Source organism: Mobula birostris, chromosome 5, assembly GCF_030028105.1.
Source record: "Mobula birostris isolate sMobBir1 chromosome 5, sMobBir1.hap1, whole genome shotgun sequence".
Classification (NCBI taxonomy): Eukaryota; Metazoa; Chordata; class Chondrichthyes; order Myliobatiformes; family Myliobatidae; genus Mobula; species Mobula birostris.
The window spans coordinates 206,030,778-206,045,542 of NC_092374.1; the positions used below are offsets into that span (position 1 = coordinate 206,030,778).

General features: G+C 46.8%; 1 protein-coding gene across 1 annotated transcript in view; it reads right to left on the minus strand.

Annotated features, from left to right (window-relative positions):
* The window catches only part of LOC140198486 (butyrophilin subfamily 1 member A1-like), a 48,795-nt gene extending 40,184 nt beyond the window's left edge, over positions 1 to 8,611 (minus strand). Inside the window, exons 1-2 of the mRNA XM_072259573.1 lie at positions 8,429 to 8,611; positions 4,160 to 4,258 (exon numbers count right to left, since the gene is read on the minus strand). Of these exons, the coding sequence (XP_072115674.1) occupies positions 4,160 to 4,258; positions 8,429 to 8,611 (282 nt within the window). The remainder of the gene's footprint in view (positions 1 to 4,159; positions 4,259 to 8,428) is intronic.
* Between the last annotated feature and the right edge of the window lie 6,154 nt (positions 8,612 to 14,765).

Below are 14,765 nucleotides of genomic sequence, written 5' to 3' on the forward strand. Positions count from 1 at the left end.
AATGCAGACATTAATTTCAAGGAAAATAGAAGATAAAAACAAGGAGTAATGTTCAGCCTTTATAAGACTCTAGTCAGGCTGCACTTGACGTAACGGGCCCCTTATCTCAGAAAGGATGTGTTGTCATTGGAGAGAGTCCAGAGGAGGTTCACCAGGAAGATTCCGGGAATGAAGGTGTTAACATATGAGGAGCGTTTGGCAGCTTTAGGCCTGAACTCACTGGAACTTAGAAGAATGCAAGGTGGGGCGGGGGAATCTCATTGAAATCTACGGAATGTTGAAAGGCTGAGATAGGGTGGATGTTGAGAGGATGTTTCCTATGGTCGGGGTATCCAGAACTAGGGGGCACAGCCTCAAAATTGAGGGGAACCCTTTTGAAAAAGGGCAAAGAGGATCTTTTTTTAGCCACAGTAGTAAATCTGTGGAATACTCTGCCAGAGACTGTGGTTGAGGCCAAGTCCGTGGGGATATTTAAGACGGAAATAGATAGTTTCTTGATCGGTCAGGGCATCAAAGGATATGGCGAGAAGACAGGTGTGTGCGGTTGAGTGAGATTCGGGATCAGTCAGGATGGACTGGTGTATCAGACTCGATGGGTTAAATGGGCTAATCCTGCTCCTCCGTCTTGTCGTCTTATGGATATCATCTGTCGCCTGGCCTCCGACGCCCGCGAGGCGACATCATAGCTTTGAGCCTCAGTCCTCGCCCGATGCCCGACTCCTGCTGGACGAATCCGTGGCTTTGAGGCCCAGTTCTCCCATATGCAAGCACATATAAGATACTAGTAAAAACAGAAGCAGACAAATATATATTTATATAGTCCAAACTACTCAGTCCATTTTAAATCTTCAGTCGCCACAAATGCACTACGCAGCCGCAAGCGACCCCGCGGCTTGAGGCCCCAGTCCCCTGAGTTTTTTTTCAAGTCAAGTCACTTTTTATTGTCATTTCGACCTTAACTGCTCGTACAGTACACAGTAAAAATGAGAGGTTTTTCAGGACCATGGTGCTACATGAACAGTACAAAAACTACACTGAATTATGTAAAACAACACAAAAACTACCCTAGACTACAGACCTACCCAGGACTGCATAAAGTGCACAAAACAGTGCAGGCATTACAATAAATAATAAACAAGACAATATGCACAGTATCGGGCAGTAGGTTGGTGTCAGTCCAGGCTCTGGGTATTGAGGAGTCTGATGGCTTGGGGGAAGAAACTGTTACATAGTCTGGTCGTGAGAGCCCGAATGCTTCGGTCCTCTGTAGAATGTGGTGATGATGGGGAGTGGGAGATGGACTTTTCTCAGCCTTCGCAGAAAGTAGAGACGCTGCTGGGCTTTCTTTGCTATGGAGCTGGTGTTGAGGGACCAAGTGAGATTCTCCGCCAGGTCAACACCAAGAAATTTGGTGCTCTTAACGCTCTCTACGGGGGAGTCGTCGATGTTCAGCAGAGAGTGGTCGCTCCGTATCCTCCTGAAGTCAACAACCACCTCTTTTGTTTTGTTTAGTTTCGCTAAAAAATCCGCAGTCGCCAAGAACTGAGCTTGTCTCTCATCCGTGGTCGGAATATGGGAGGAAACCGGTGCACACAGAGGAACTCCCCACGGTAACGGGAACAAATACCTTACAGACAATCGGTAAAGCGATTGCACTACCGCCAGGTTACAGTGTCCAACTATCATAAATGTTCACACAACAGCCGAACATCAGTTAACTATAGGGATTTCTCTCTACGCGAATCCCTTTTCCACCGTCACACTGCACAATCTCCTGCCTGCAACATTTTGTTTTTAACTCTTCCTGCAGTACCAGTGTCCAGCAGCAGGTGGCGATCCTGCAACGTGAATCTGCACAGATCGTTGGGCCGCTCGCTATCGCCACCGTCTGGTTACAAACGGCAATGGAATGAACTCACCTCGGCGCTGAACCGATTCCACAACCTCTGGACTCACTTTCAATGACTCGACAACTCATGCGCTCAGGATTATTTATTTATTCATTTATTATTTTCACAATGCATCGGTTGTTTACCAGGCTTTGTGTGGATTTTCATTCTATTGTGTTTCCGTGTACATACAGTGAATGCCCGCAAGAACATAAATCTCAGGTTAGGATAGAATTTGGTGACACAGACAGACTTTGTTAATGCATTTACTTTGAATGTTTGAACTTTCTGGCTGACCCGACCAGAGAGGGTGATTCATCTTACAGGTTTCCCAAATATCCTTGTTAACGGAGTTTTGATTGTGCATTATGTGTTATTTGATGTGTAACCTTGGCTTGTGCTCAACGCTCTGACTGACAAGAGACTGCAATGAAAAACGTTTGACCCAAAGAAATTAAAACTGTTGCAAGGAAGTATTTGAAAGCTGCTTTATAGGGATGGAATATGGTACAAGTTAGACGTCAGTGAGATAATGGAGGCTGAATTCAGATGGAGAAACAAGGGCCAACGGGATAATGAGATCCACAGTTTAATTAGAACGCATTCAGGATGAAGTAAGAAATTCGATCAACACTGGCTTAGCAGGAGAAGCCAGAGATGGTTCCCTCTCTGGCCGGAGGGCAGCAAAAGTGAACACCACAGGGTAGGACAGCAATAAGCGAACACAGGAGGGCAGCACCGCCTCAGCGTCTCCTCCCCTGAGCGACTGCCACAGGCCACCCCGCAGCCTCGGCCTCGGCCTCGGCCTAGACCTCCCCGTAACCAGTGCAATGCAGCTCTCCCGCCATCAGTCTCTCCAATGGACCAGTGTACCGGTGAAGCTTCTACTGGGATTTGGGAATGAGGATTTAACTGGAGGAGGAACGGGACAGAATTAGAGATGGGGAGGAATGGTTAAAGCAGAAGTGAGAGGAAGGTGAGCATTCCACCAACTCCTGTGCCTCCGGGCCCACTGGGCGCTTCTCCACTGCCTACGCACATTTTAATTATATTGTATTACCTTATTTATGGTAATATGTGCCGTTTTATGTTCCGTGTGTGATACATGCTTTGTGGGTGCATGTGGTCTGGAGAAATGTTGTGTCATTCGGTTCTATATATGGACAGTCAGATGACAATAAACTTGAATTTGAGAGGAAATCTTTGTTGAAACATTTCAGATGCTGTGTTGACCTGACAGGTTAAATGCTGAGAGGATATTTGCCCTGGTGGTGTATGGTTTGGGTGGGGGGGGGGGGGGGTTCGGGATTTTGGAATAGCAGTTGGATCAGAGTCATCAGAAATTCTGATGAGGCTGGAAATCCAGAGCAACACACACAAAATGCTGGAGGAATTCAGCAGGTCAGGCAGCATCCACGGAGAGGAATAATGAGTCAATGTTTCAGACTGAGATCTGAAGATTTTTTTCAGATTCAGATTGAGATTTATTTATCACATTTACAAGACAACACACAGTGAAATGCATTGTTCGTGTTAACAACCAACACAACCCCAGGATGTGCTGGGGGCAGCCCGCAAGTGTCACCACAAATTCCAGCACCAACATGGTATTTGCGTGTCCACAATGTTCAGTAAAGCTACACAGACCACAAAGACAACACTACACAACAAACAACAATAGGAAAACAAGCCCCTTGTTGCTCTCCTATTCACCCTCTCACACGCAAATCCCTACAACTACAGGACAGGCCTCTGGGCCTCCTGTCCAGCAGTTGGCCATCCAGTTGCAACTTCCGGACTTCCCAAAGACCATTTGGGCTTTGAACTTCAGAATCAACTCTCAGACTAATTGATGATGTGCAGCTGATTTGGTGTCATCTGCAAACTTACTAATCAGACGATCTGCATTCTCACTCTCATCATTAATATATAGGACACGAGTAACAACAATGACCCGGAACTGATCGCAGTGGTACAGGCTTCTAGTCTGAAACTCAAACCTCCACTATCACCCTCTGAATCCTCTCAACGAGCTGATTTTAGAGTATAGAATGATTTTAGTACGGGGAGCATGGTAGCATGGTGGTTAGTGTTAATGCTTTACAGTGGCAGTGACCGGGGTTCAATTCCTGCCGCTGTCTGTAACAAGTTACAACCATCGACACTCTCCTCAGCACTGAACTCACGGCGTGGTTACGGCATGCAGCCATCGGGCTCCTGGACCAGTTTCCCTCACTGTCCCTGACGAGACGAAGGTCATCGAGCTGCACCTCCAGTTCCGTTTCCCGATCCCCAAGGAGCTGCAGCTCGACGTACCTGGTGTAAATGTGGCCGTCCAGGAGGCTGGGAGTGTCCGGGATCTCCCACATCTGACACCAAGCACAGAAAACCAGACTCACACAATACTTGCTGTATTCTAAACAGATAACCTACCTCACCTCGGAACTTTATCGCCGGAGCCCCGTTGGTCAAAAGCCTTGCTAATCTGTCTCCCTCTAATATGACGCCCACTCTGTAAAGCTGTCTTCTTGTTAGACTCTTCCTGCTGTTCTCACTGGCCGACCTCCTCGCACCTGCGCAGTTGCACCTCATTCAAACCGCTGAAGAAATAACCATCACCTTTTAAACTCTGCTCGCTTTCATACTCTTCCCACTTTTCTCACTATTATACCCTCTCTTTGGCTTTTACTGATAAATCTGACTTTAGCTCCTTCTCAGATTTCAGGGTGAATTCGATCATATTATGATCACTTTATCTGAAGCTCTCACATCAATTCTGCTTCAGTGCCCTACACCCAATCCAGAATTACTGATCCCAACCATGAGCTGCTGTAAAAAAAATCATCTCACTGGCACTCTAGCAATTTCCCTCCTGGAATCCAACACCAATATACCTGCATATTGAAACTCCTTTGACGATTGTAATATTACCCTTTTGGCATGCTTTTTCAGCCTCTTTTTGTGATTCATAGACTATATCCTTACTACTGTTTGGGGGTTTGAATACAGCTCCCATCAGGGTCTTTTTACTCTTGCCATTCCTTAGCTCTTTCCACACTGATTCAACACCTTCCTACACCATGTCACCTCCTTCTAATGATTTGATGTCAGTTTTTATTAACGACAGAGTGACCCCACCCCCTCTGCCTTCCTGTCTGTCCAATATTTATCCTTACACATTCAGCTCCAAGCTATAATCTTCTTTCAGCCGTGATTCAGTGATGCCAACAACATTATTCCTGCCAATCTGTAACTGTGCTACAAGTTCATCTGCTTTATTCCGTATACTGCACACATTGAAATATGACACTTTCAGTCTTGTATCCTTTTCAATTTTGTCCGCCTTTTACATGACAACTCATCCAGTTGATTTTAGTTTTGCCTTATCAACAGCCTCTCCTCACTATACATTGCCTCTGTTTGTGAACCAGCGACCTCATCTTCAGCACTGTCATCTGCCTTTCCTCTGACACTTCTTGCATTGAAATAGAGACAACTCAGCGCACTGGGCGCACAGTGCTCAACCTCTCATTCCCAACTTTGAGCTCTTACCAACATCTGCCTCCACAACCTCTCCACGAACTGTTCTGGCACTCTGGTTCCCATTCCCCCGCAACTCTAGTTTAAACCCCACAGTACAGCATTAACAAACCTTCCTGCCAGGATGTTATTCCCCCTCCAGTTCACGTGCAAACCATCCCTTCTGTACAGGTCCCACATTCCCTGGAAGAGAGCCCAATGATCCAAAAATCTATGCCCTCCTTCCTACAGCGACTTCTTAGCCACGTATTAAACTGCATAATCTCCCTAGTTCTGGCCTCACGAGCACGTGGCATGTGTAGCAATACTGAGATCACAACACTGGAGCTCCTGCCCTTTAACTCATCAGCTAACTCCCTGTGCAGAGCCTCATCACTCGTAAATAATACTATTGTTGTCTGCATGATTTGTTCTCTCTCTCTCTGCACATTGGGTGTTCAATGTCTTTTTCTAAAATGTGTTCTGTTGTGTTTTTGTTCTGTGGCTGCCTGTAAGGAGACAAACCTCATGGTTCCATAAGGTAGGCATACTTTGATAATAAATGTACTTTAAACATTGAAATCTGAAGGCCTCCTTCCTACACCAGCTCCTTGGCCAGGCGTGAAACTGTCTGATCTTCCTACTTCTGGCCTCTCCAGCAGGTGGTATGGGTGGCAATCCTGGGATCAGAACCCTGGGTCCTGTCCTTTAACTCAGCACCGAACTCCCTGAACTCACTTCACAGAAACTCGTCACTCTTCCTACCTGTGTCATTGGTACCTACACGGACCACGATGTCTGGCTGTTCACCCTCCCATTTAACAACACTCGGGACTTGCTCTGAGATCTCCGTGCCCTGGGACTTGGGAGGCCACAAACCATCCGGGAATCTTATTCTTGAGCACGGAACGTCCTTTCTGTTCCCCGAACTAATGAATCCCCATCACCACAGCTCACCATTCCCCCCTCCTTTCCTTCAGAGTCACAGAGCCAGACTCAGTGCCAGAGACCTGACCGCTGTCACTTTCTACTGCTCGGTCATCCCACGCCCCGTCCCCTCACAGTATCCACAGTGATATCCCTGTTCTTCAGGGAGGTGGCTTCTGGAGTTCTCTCTCTCTCCCTGTCTCTCTCTCTTTCTTTCTCTCTCTCTCTCTCTCTCTCTCTCTCGACCCTGTATTGTACTTCTGTTCCCGTCGGTGATCCCAAGCTGTTGAAGACACCAAACATCGGAATCTGCCCATAATCCAATGGGAGAAAACGGTCCCAACCAGAGGAAACCAACATGGTCACAGGTGGAACGTACAAACTCCTGACAGACAGTGTCGGGAATCGAACTCTGATCAGTGATCGCTGGTGATATAAAGCGATTCCAAGATCCACTTGACTGCCAAATGTTTGCGTGACAGCGGAACATCAGATTCCCGTCGGGATACCCACTTATATGTCTCCCCAGGCCCCGGAGAGACTACCTGCCTAGATATCCTCTCTATCACATCCTCACTCTCCTTGACTAGACGAAGGTCATCGAGCTGCATCTGGAGTTCCCTAACCCCGTCCCCAAGGAGCTGCAGCCCGACACACCTGGTGCAGATGTGGCCGTCCGGGAGCCTGGGAGTCTCCCGGACTTCCGACATCTACCACCCAGTAAAGAACTCCAGCCTCACAGACATACTTACTATTGCGATTCTTCACAAGTAACTTGCCTCGCATCGACCTGTTATCACCGAGGACCTGTTGAGCTAAAGCCCTCCTTCTCTGACTCCCTCTACACCGGCACCCGCTCTATAAAGCTGTCTTCTTTTTAAATTCTTCACAGCGGTTTAACTCGTTGACGTCCATGCGCCTGTGCAGTTGTGCCTCGATCAAACCGCTGAAGAAAAAATGTTCTCCTTTTAAATTCTTCCCGCCGGCCTAACTCGCTGACGCCCACGCACCGCTCAGTCATCCTTCAGTTCCTATCTGTTCACGTGGAAACACACGGAAAGTTTTCTGAAAAAACCACATAACCAGCATAAAGATTTAAGTGTTTAAAGACATTTCTGGTGCACAAGTATAAATGAGAATGAAACGACTGTTAGTCTGGATCCAATACAGCACCAGAACAACCCACAATGAGATAAACACCACAATAATAATAAAACATCACAATCAATGTAACTACATGGGATAGCTTATCGACACAGATTGATTGTGTGTCCATAAAGTGACCACAGGCAGAAAGTGACCGACAGGAAATGATGATGTAGTGGTGGATGGGGTGTGGAGGGGTTGATCAGACTTACTGCTTGGGGAAAGTAACTATTTTTGGGTCTAGCTGTCCGGGCGTGGATGCTACGTGCCTCCTCCCTGGTGAGAGTGTGGAGCAAATGTCCATCAACAGGGAGGGTGGGATCCTTCATGAAGTTATCAGCCCTTTTCCAGCTCCCTTTCTGTCGATGTGCCTTGATGGGGTTCGGCAGGTGCTGGTAATACTTTGGCCAGTTTCCACCGAGATTTGTTTCTTCACACACATTTTGATGAGAAAACAAAACGCAATCAATAATTCCAGTAAAAACTGGCATTGGCCTAAAGCATTAGCTTGGTCCCCCCCTCCCCCTCCACAGAGGCTACCTGGCCTACTAAGTGTTTCCAACAGTTTCTGATTTTATTTCAGATTTCCAGCAGCTGCAGTTTCCTCTTTCGGTTTCCATTTTAAAAATGCGGCTACCCTTCTGCACTAATTAACTTCGAATGACCTCCTTGACGAAGTTTGCTGACATTCTCATCTACGAGTAGCTCCTGGGTCCCCCTGATGAAAATGTAACTTCTAATTTTAGGGTTAGTGTAGTTGGGTAGAGTCAGGAAGGGATGGTGCAGCCTGGAAATAAGCAGTCAGAACAATGCACAAAGGCTGGTCCCTCACTGGCACTGCGTGGCAAGGTGAAGTAATCCACAGTGTAGACTCCCAATCAGCAGTACCCCATGTGCAGAGACTTGGGGTGTTGTACCTCACAGTGTAGACTTCCAACCAGCATTACCACGGTGCAGAGTCTCAGGGTGGAGAACCCCACGGTGCAGAGTCTCAGGGTGGTGAACCCCACGGTGCAGAGTCTCAGGGTGGAATACCCCACGGTGCAGAGTCTCAGGGTGGAGAACCCCACGGTGCAGAGTCTCAGGGTGGAGTACCCCACGGTGCAGAGTCTCAGGGTGGTGAACCCCATGGTGCAGAGTCTCAGGGTGGTGAACCCCACGGTGCAGTGTCTCAGGGTGGAATACCCCACGGTGCAGAGTCTCAGGGTGGCGTATCCCACGGTGCAGTGTCTCAGGGTGGTGAACCCCACGGTGCAGAGTCTCAGGGTGGAGTACCCCACGGTGCAGAGTCTCAGGGTGGAGTACCCCACGGTGCAGAATCTCAGGGTGAAGTACCCCACAGTGCAGAGTCTCAGGGTGGAGTACCCCACGGTGCAGAGTCTCAGGGTGGAATACCCCACGGTGAAGAGTCTCAGGGTGGTGAACCCCACGGTGCAGAGTCTCAGGGTGGTGAACCCCACGGTGAAGAGTCTCAGGGTGGTGAACCCCACGGTGCAGAATCTCAGGGTGAAGTACCCCACAGTGCAGAGTCTCAGGGTGGAATACCCCACGGTGCAGAGTCCCAGGGTGGAATACCCCACGGTGCAGAGTCTCAAGGTGGAGTACCCCACGGTGCAGAGTCTCAGGGTGAAGTACCCCACAGTGCAGAGTCTCAGGGTGGTGAACCCCACGGTGCAGAGTCTCAGGGTGGAAAACCCCACGGTGCAGAGTCTCAGGGTGGAGAACCCCACGGTGCAGAGTCTCAGGGTGGAATACCCCACGGTGCAGAGTCTCAGGGTGGAGAACCCCACGGTGCAGAGTCTCAGGGTGGTGAACCCCACGGTGCAGAGTCTCAGGGTGGAGAACCCCACGGTGCAGAGTCTCAGGGTGGTGAACCCCACGGTGCAGAGTCTCAGGGTGGAATACCCCACGGTGCAGAGTCTCAGGGTGGAGAACCCCACGGTGCAGAGTCTCAGGGTGGTGAGCCCCACGGTGCAGAGTCTCAGGGTGGAATACCCCACGGTGCAGAGTCTCAGGGTGGAGGACCCCACGGTGCAGAGTCTCAGGGTGGAGAACCCCACGGTGCAGAGTCTCAGGGTGGTGAACCCCACGGTGCAGAGTCTCAGGGCGGAATACCCCACAGAGCAGAGTGTCAGGGTGGAATACCCCACGGTGCAGAGTCTCAGGGTAAAGTACCCCACGGTGCAGAGTCTCAGGGCGGGATACCCCACGGTGCAGAGTCTCAGGGTGGAATACCCCACAGAGCAGAGTGTCAGGCAGTGATTATGTTGGAAAAGGGTGTGGAAAGGAAAAAAGAGTCTCAATTGGACCGTAATATGGAGTGACAGAAGCAGGCCAATCGGCCCGTCGTGTAGCTCAGCATTTCCAATATGGCCGATTGATTTTTAATCTCAACCCCATTCTGCTGCCTTCTCCCCATAATCTTTGATGTCTTGGCTAACCAGGAACCTATTCATCTCCACCTTAAATATACTCAGTGACTCGGACTCCATGACAGTCTGTGGAAATGAGTTCCAGAGTTTCACCACCGTCTGACTCGGGAAATTTCCCCTGATCTCTGTTGCCTCTATTCCGGGGCTGTGTCCTCTGTTCATAGACTCTCCCACTATTGGAAACATCCTCTCCACAGCCACTCTATCTGGGTCTTTCAATATTTGCTAGTTTCACTGAGATAACACCTCCCCCACCCTCATCCTGATCATCTCCAGCGTGAACAGGGCTTGGGCCATCTTACACACCTCATACATTAACCTTTTCATTTCTGGATCATTCTCGTGAACCTTCTCTGGACCATCTCCAATGCCAACGAAGGCCCGACCCTCACCGTAGCTCCTTGGCTCAGATCGGCATCTCAGGGTGCAGAGACTCAAGGTATCACTAATTTGGAAAAGTCGCCTCTCCATGAGAGTGTTACCGTGACTGGAGGGCTTCCGTAATATAGCGCAATTTAAGCTGGGAACTGTTTTATTCTCATGAACTAAGTATTCTGCACTCCAGCCTTACAGACATGCACTGAGCATCTGCTGGTACATTCCGTCCCGAATGGGTGAAAGCAGAGTGTGAGAGCGAGTAACTGGGGCAATTCCCCCACCTGGTGGCCGCATAGAGAAGTGCACCTTCACCAGCAGTTTCTTTGATTTGTAAAGGTTTGTCATGGAGGATTTTAGAATCACATTCAGAGCAGAACTAAAACTGGGGATAGAAAGATATCCTAAAGGATCAGTGTCTGTGTGTGGACCAGTGGGGGATTGGCGAGGTTTGATTACGTGCCCGTGTGGAAAGTGAAGATGGGTGTGGAAGTTGGGAAATTTGTCCGATCTAATGTTCTGCTGTCTTGTAAGCCGGCAGTTCATCTTTATTAATGCCCTGAATTCAGGATCTCGCCAATCCAGCTGATCGATGTGAGAAGATTCAGTTTATGACAGTGCCGCTTTCAAAGTGAGGATGGGATGGGGAGCAGCCTGAAAATCAGTCCTGACGAAGGGTCTCGGCCCGAAACGTTGACTGTTCGTTTCCACGAATGCTGTCCGACCTGCTGAGTTCCTCCAAAGTTTTGGACGTGTTAGATTGTAGATCAGTGCAGTTTCACGGCGCGGCATCGCCACCTGCTGCTGGCAACCGGTACTACAGGCAGGGCAGGCTCAAAACGCAAACACGTGGAAATCTGCAGATGCTGGAATTTCAAGTAACACACATAAAAGTTGCTGGTGAACGCAGCAGGCCAGGCAGCTTCTTTAGGAAGAGGTACAGTCGACGTTTTGGGCCGAGACCCTTCGTCAGGACTAACTGAAAGAAGAGATAGTAAGAGATCTCAGCAACTTTTATGTGTGTTGTTCAAAATGCAACTCTGCTGGAGCAAAGTCGAATTAAATTTATTATTAAAGTGCGTACACGTCACGATGTACGACGTCCCAGCCGGTCGTTCTGGCGGAGACTTCAACTGCACCATTGATGTGGCTGGAGGATCCGGCAGCGCTGACGGCAGGCTGGACAGTCCCTCTAGACTCCTGAGGGAAACGGTGAAGATAGCCAAGCTGCGCGACGCCTTTGGCAACCCCACGGGTGGAGCACAGCCACAAGCCACCTGGACACGATCGGACGGCTCAGCCCGCTCCCGGATCGACTTCCCCTTCCTGTCAGAGTCCCTCACGGTCAGGTCCACCGACGTCACGCCGGTGTTCTTCTTTGACCACTGCCTTCTGAGAGCCACCTGTCTCTTACGGGAGGACCAGGAGGCCGACAGGGAGGCTTGGAAGCTGAATGTAAAGCTCCTGACCCCAGAGAACATCGAGGAACTAGAGAGGGAGTACACAGGTTGGAGACCCTTGAAAGACTTCTTTGATTCCCCGGTTCACTGGTGGGAAGCAACCAAGGAGAACATTAAGAGGTTCTTCATCCGCAAGGGTATCCAGAAGGCAAGGCAGGAGCAGAGGGATCTGCGTAAACTCCAGACAGAGTTGCAGCAACTTCTTCTGCAGTCGAAGGAGGTGGATGTCAGGGAGGAATTGCGAGAGGTGACGGGCCGGCAAGCCCAGCACCTCGTCGCCGAATCCTCCAAGATCATCTTCCGATCAAAGGTCCAAACCGTGGAGCAGGACGAGACGTGCTCACGTTTCTTCTTCCAAAAGGTGCACAGGGGGAGCTCTGTGATCCACAACCTTAAGGAAGAGGACGGCTCAGTCGCGTCCTCGCAGACCGACATACTGAGGATCTGCAAGTCCTTCTATGCCGGTCTGTACGACGAAAAGGCCACAGAACCCACAGCCTCCCGCAACTTCCTGTCGTCTATCATGCAGGTCTTAGACGACGGCAAGCGGGAGAGTCTGGATCAGCCACTGACCCTGGACGATCTGATAGGCTCCATCCGTTCCCTTGGGTCGGGTAACTCCCGGAAGCGACGGCTTACCGGCTGAGTTGTACTCGGCTCTGTGGAACTGGATGGGCCTAGACCTGCTGGAAGTGTACAACGCTATGCTTCTGACCGGCAGTATGTCTGAGTCCATGAGGAAGGGCATCATCTTTCTTATTCAATCTTTTATTAATTTCGAAATATAGAAGCAAAACATAGCAATAATACAAATAGTAGGAGATATATTGTTACACTTAAGAAAAGTAATTGTAAAATCAAATAGTGTAAGCTAACAAAGCTCCCAATCATGCAGAACTGACAACGGATAAGACAAATCAAAAAAAAACTGGAAAAAAAATCATGAAAAAAAAACCAAAAAAAAAAAAACAAACCCCATCCCCAAAGAAAAACAAAATTAATCAACTAAACTAAAAGACTTGGGCAAAACTAACAACTTAAAAATGGAAAAGAAGAAAACCTTAGTGTCGATGACTCCATTCCCCTCCAACAACAGTACAGAGAGATAAAACAAGTTTGGAAATGATCAAATTACATCAAATGAAAATGCTGAATGAATGGCCTCCAAGTTTTTTCAAACTTAATGGAAGGGTCATAAACTGCACTTCTAATTTTCCCCAAATTCAAACACACCATAGTTTGTGAAAACCAATGAAATACCTAAAGAGGGTTAATCTCTTTCCAATTCAACAAAATGGACCTTCTAGCCATTAAAGTAAGAAATGCAATCATCCTTCGTGATTAAGAGGTTAAATTATTTAAGTCTATCATTGGTAGTCCAAAGATAGCAGTAATTGGATGAGGTTGCAAGTCTATATTTAGGACCGTTGAAATAATATCAAAAATATCGTTCCAATATTTCTCCAACAAGGGACATGACCAAAACATGTGGGTTAAAGAAGCTATCTCGGAATGACATCTGTCACATATTGGATTAATATAAGAGTAATAACGAGATAGTTTATCTTGGGACATATGAGCCCTGTGCACTACTTTAAACTGTATCAACCTATGCTTAGCACATACAGAGGATGAATTCACCAACTGAAGAATTTTTTCCCATTTTTCAGTCGGTATATTAATCTCAAGTTCTCTTTCCCAGTCAGCTTTAATTTTATTGGAAGCATCAGGACATAAATTCATAATTATATTATATATAATTGCTACTACACTTTTCTGAGAGAGATTTAAATCTAAGATTTTTTCCAAAATGTCCATTGGATATGGGTGTGGAAAATTAGGGGAAACAGTAATTTAAAAGTTTCTAATCTGTAAATATCTAAAAAAGTGAGATCTGGGTAAGTTATATTTATTAGAGAGTTGATCAAAAGACATAAAACAATTATCCAAAAATAAATCGTGAAAAGATATTATACCTTTGCTTTTCCAATCAAAGTAAGCTTGATCCATCGTGGAAGGTTGAAAAAGAAAATTTGATATAATGGGACTTGCTAGAATAAATTGATTAAACCCAAAAAATCTTCGGAATTGAAACCATATACGTAAAGTATGCTTAACTATTAGGTTATTCATTTGTTTATATAATTTAAAAGAAGTAAAAGGAAGTGAAGTTCCTAAAACCGAACCCAAGGAAAACCCTTGTAATGAATTAGATTCAAGATTTACCCAATGAGGGTTTAAAGATACGTCCAAATTTCGTAACCACAATTTTAAACATCGAATATTAATTGCCCAGTAATAAAATCTAAAATTCGGGAGGGCGAGCCCCCCCCTCCTTTTTAGATTTCTGTAGATACCTTTTACCTAATCTAGGATTTTTATTCTGCCAAATATATGAGGAAATTTTTGAATCTACGTTATCAAAAAAAGATTTTGGGATGAAAATTGGAACCGATTGGAATATATACAAAACTTTGGGCAAAATGATCATCTTAATAACATTAATCCGACCAATCAAAGACAAAGAGATTGGGGACCATTTGGTAAATAAAAGTTTAATCTGATCAATTAAAGGTAAAAAATTAGCTTTAAATAAATCTTTATATTTTTTCGTAATTGTTATCCCTAAATATATAAATGAATCAGTAACCAATTTAAATGGTAAACGTCCATAAATAGGTACATGCTTATTTAAAGGGAATAATTCACTCTTATTAGATTCAATTTGTAACCAGCAAAGTTACTAAATTGAGCTAACAGATCTAAGATAGCAGGAATTGACTTCTCCGGGTTAGAGATGTATAACCACAAATCATCTGCATATAATGATAATTTATGTATTTCATTTCCACGGGTAATACCAACAATATTTGGCGAGTCGCGAATAGCAATTGCTAAAGGTTCAAGAGCAATATTGAATAGTAAAGGACTAAGAGGGCAACCTTGCCTAGTGCCACGAAAAAGACGAAAAAAATGAGATCTATAATTATTTGTACAAACCGAGGCTACCGGGGAGT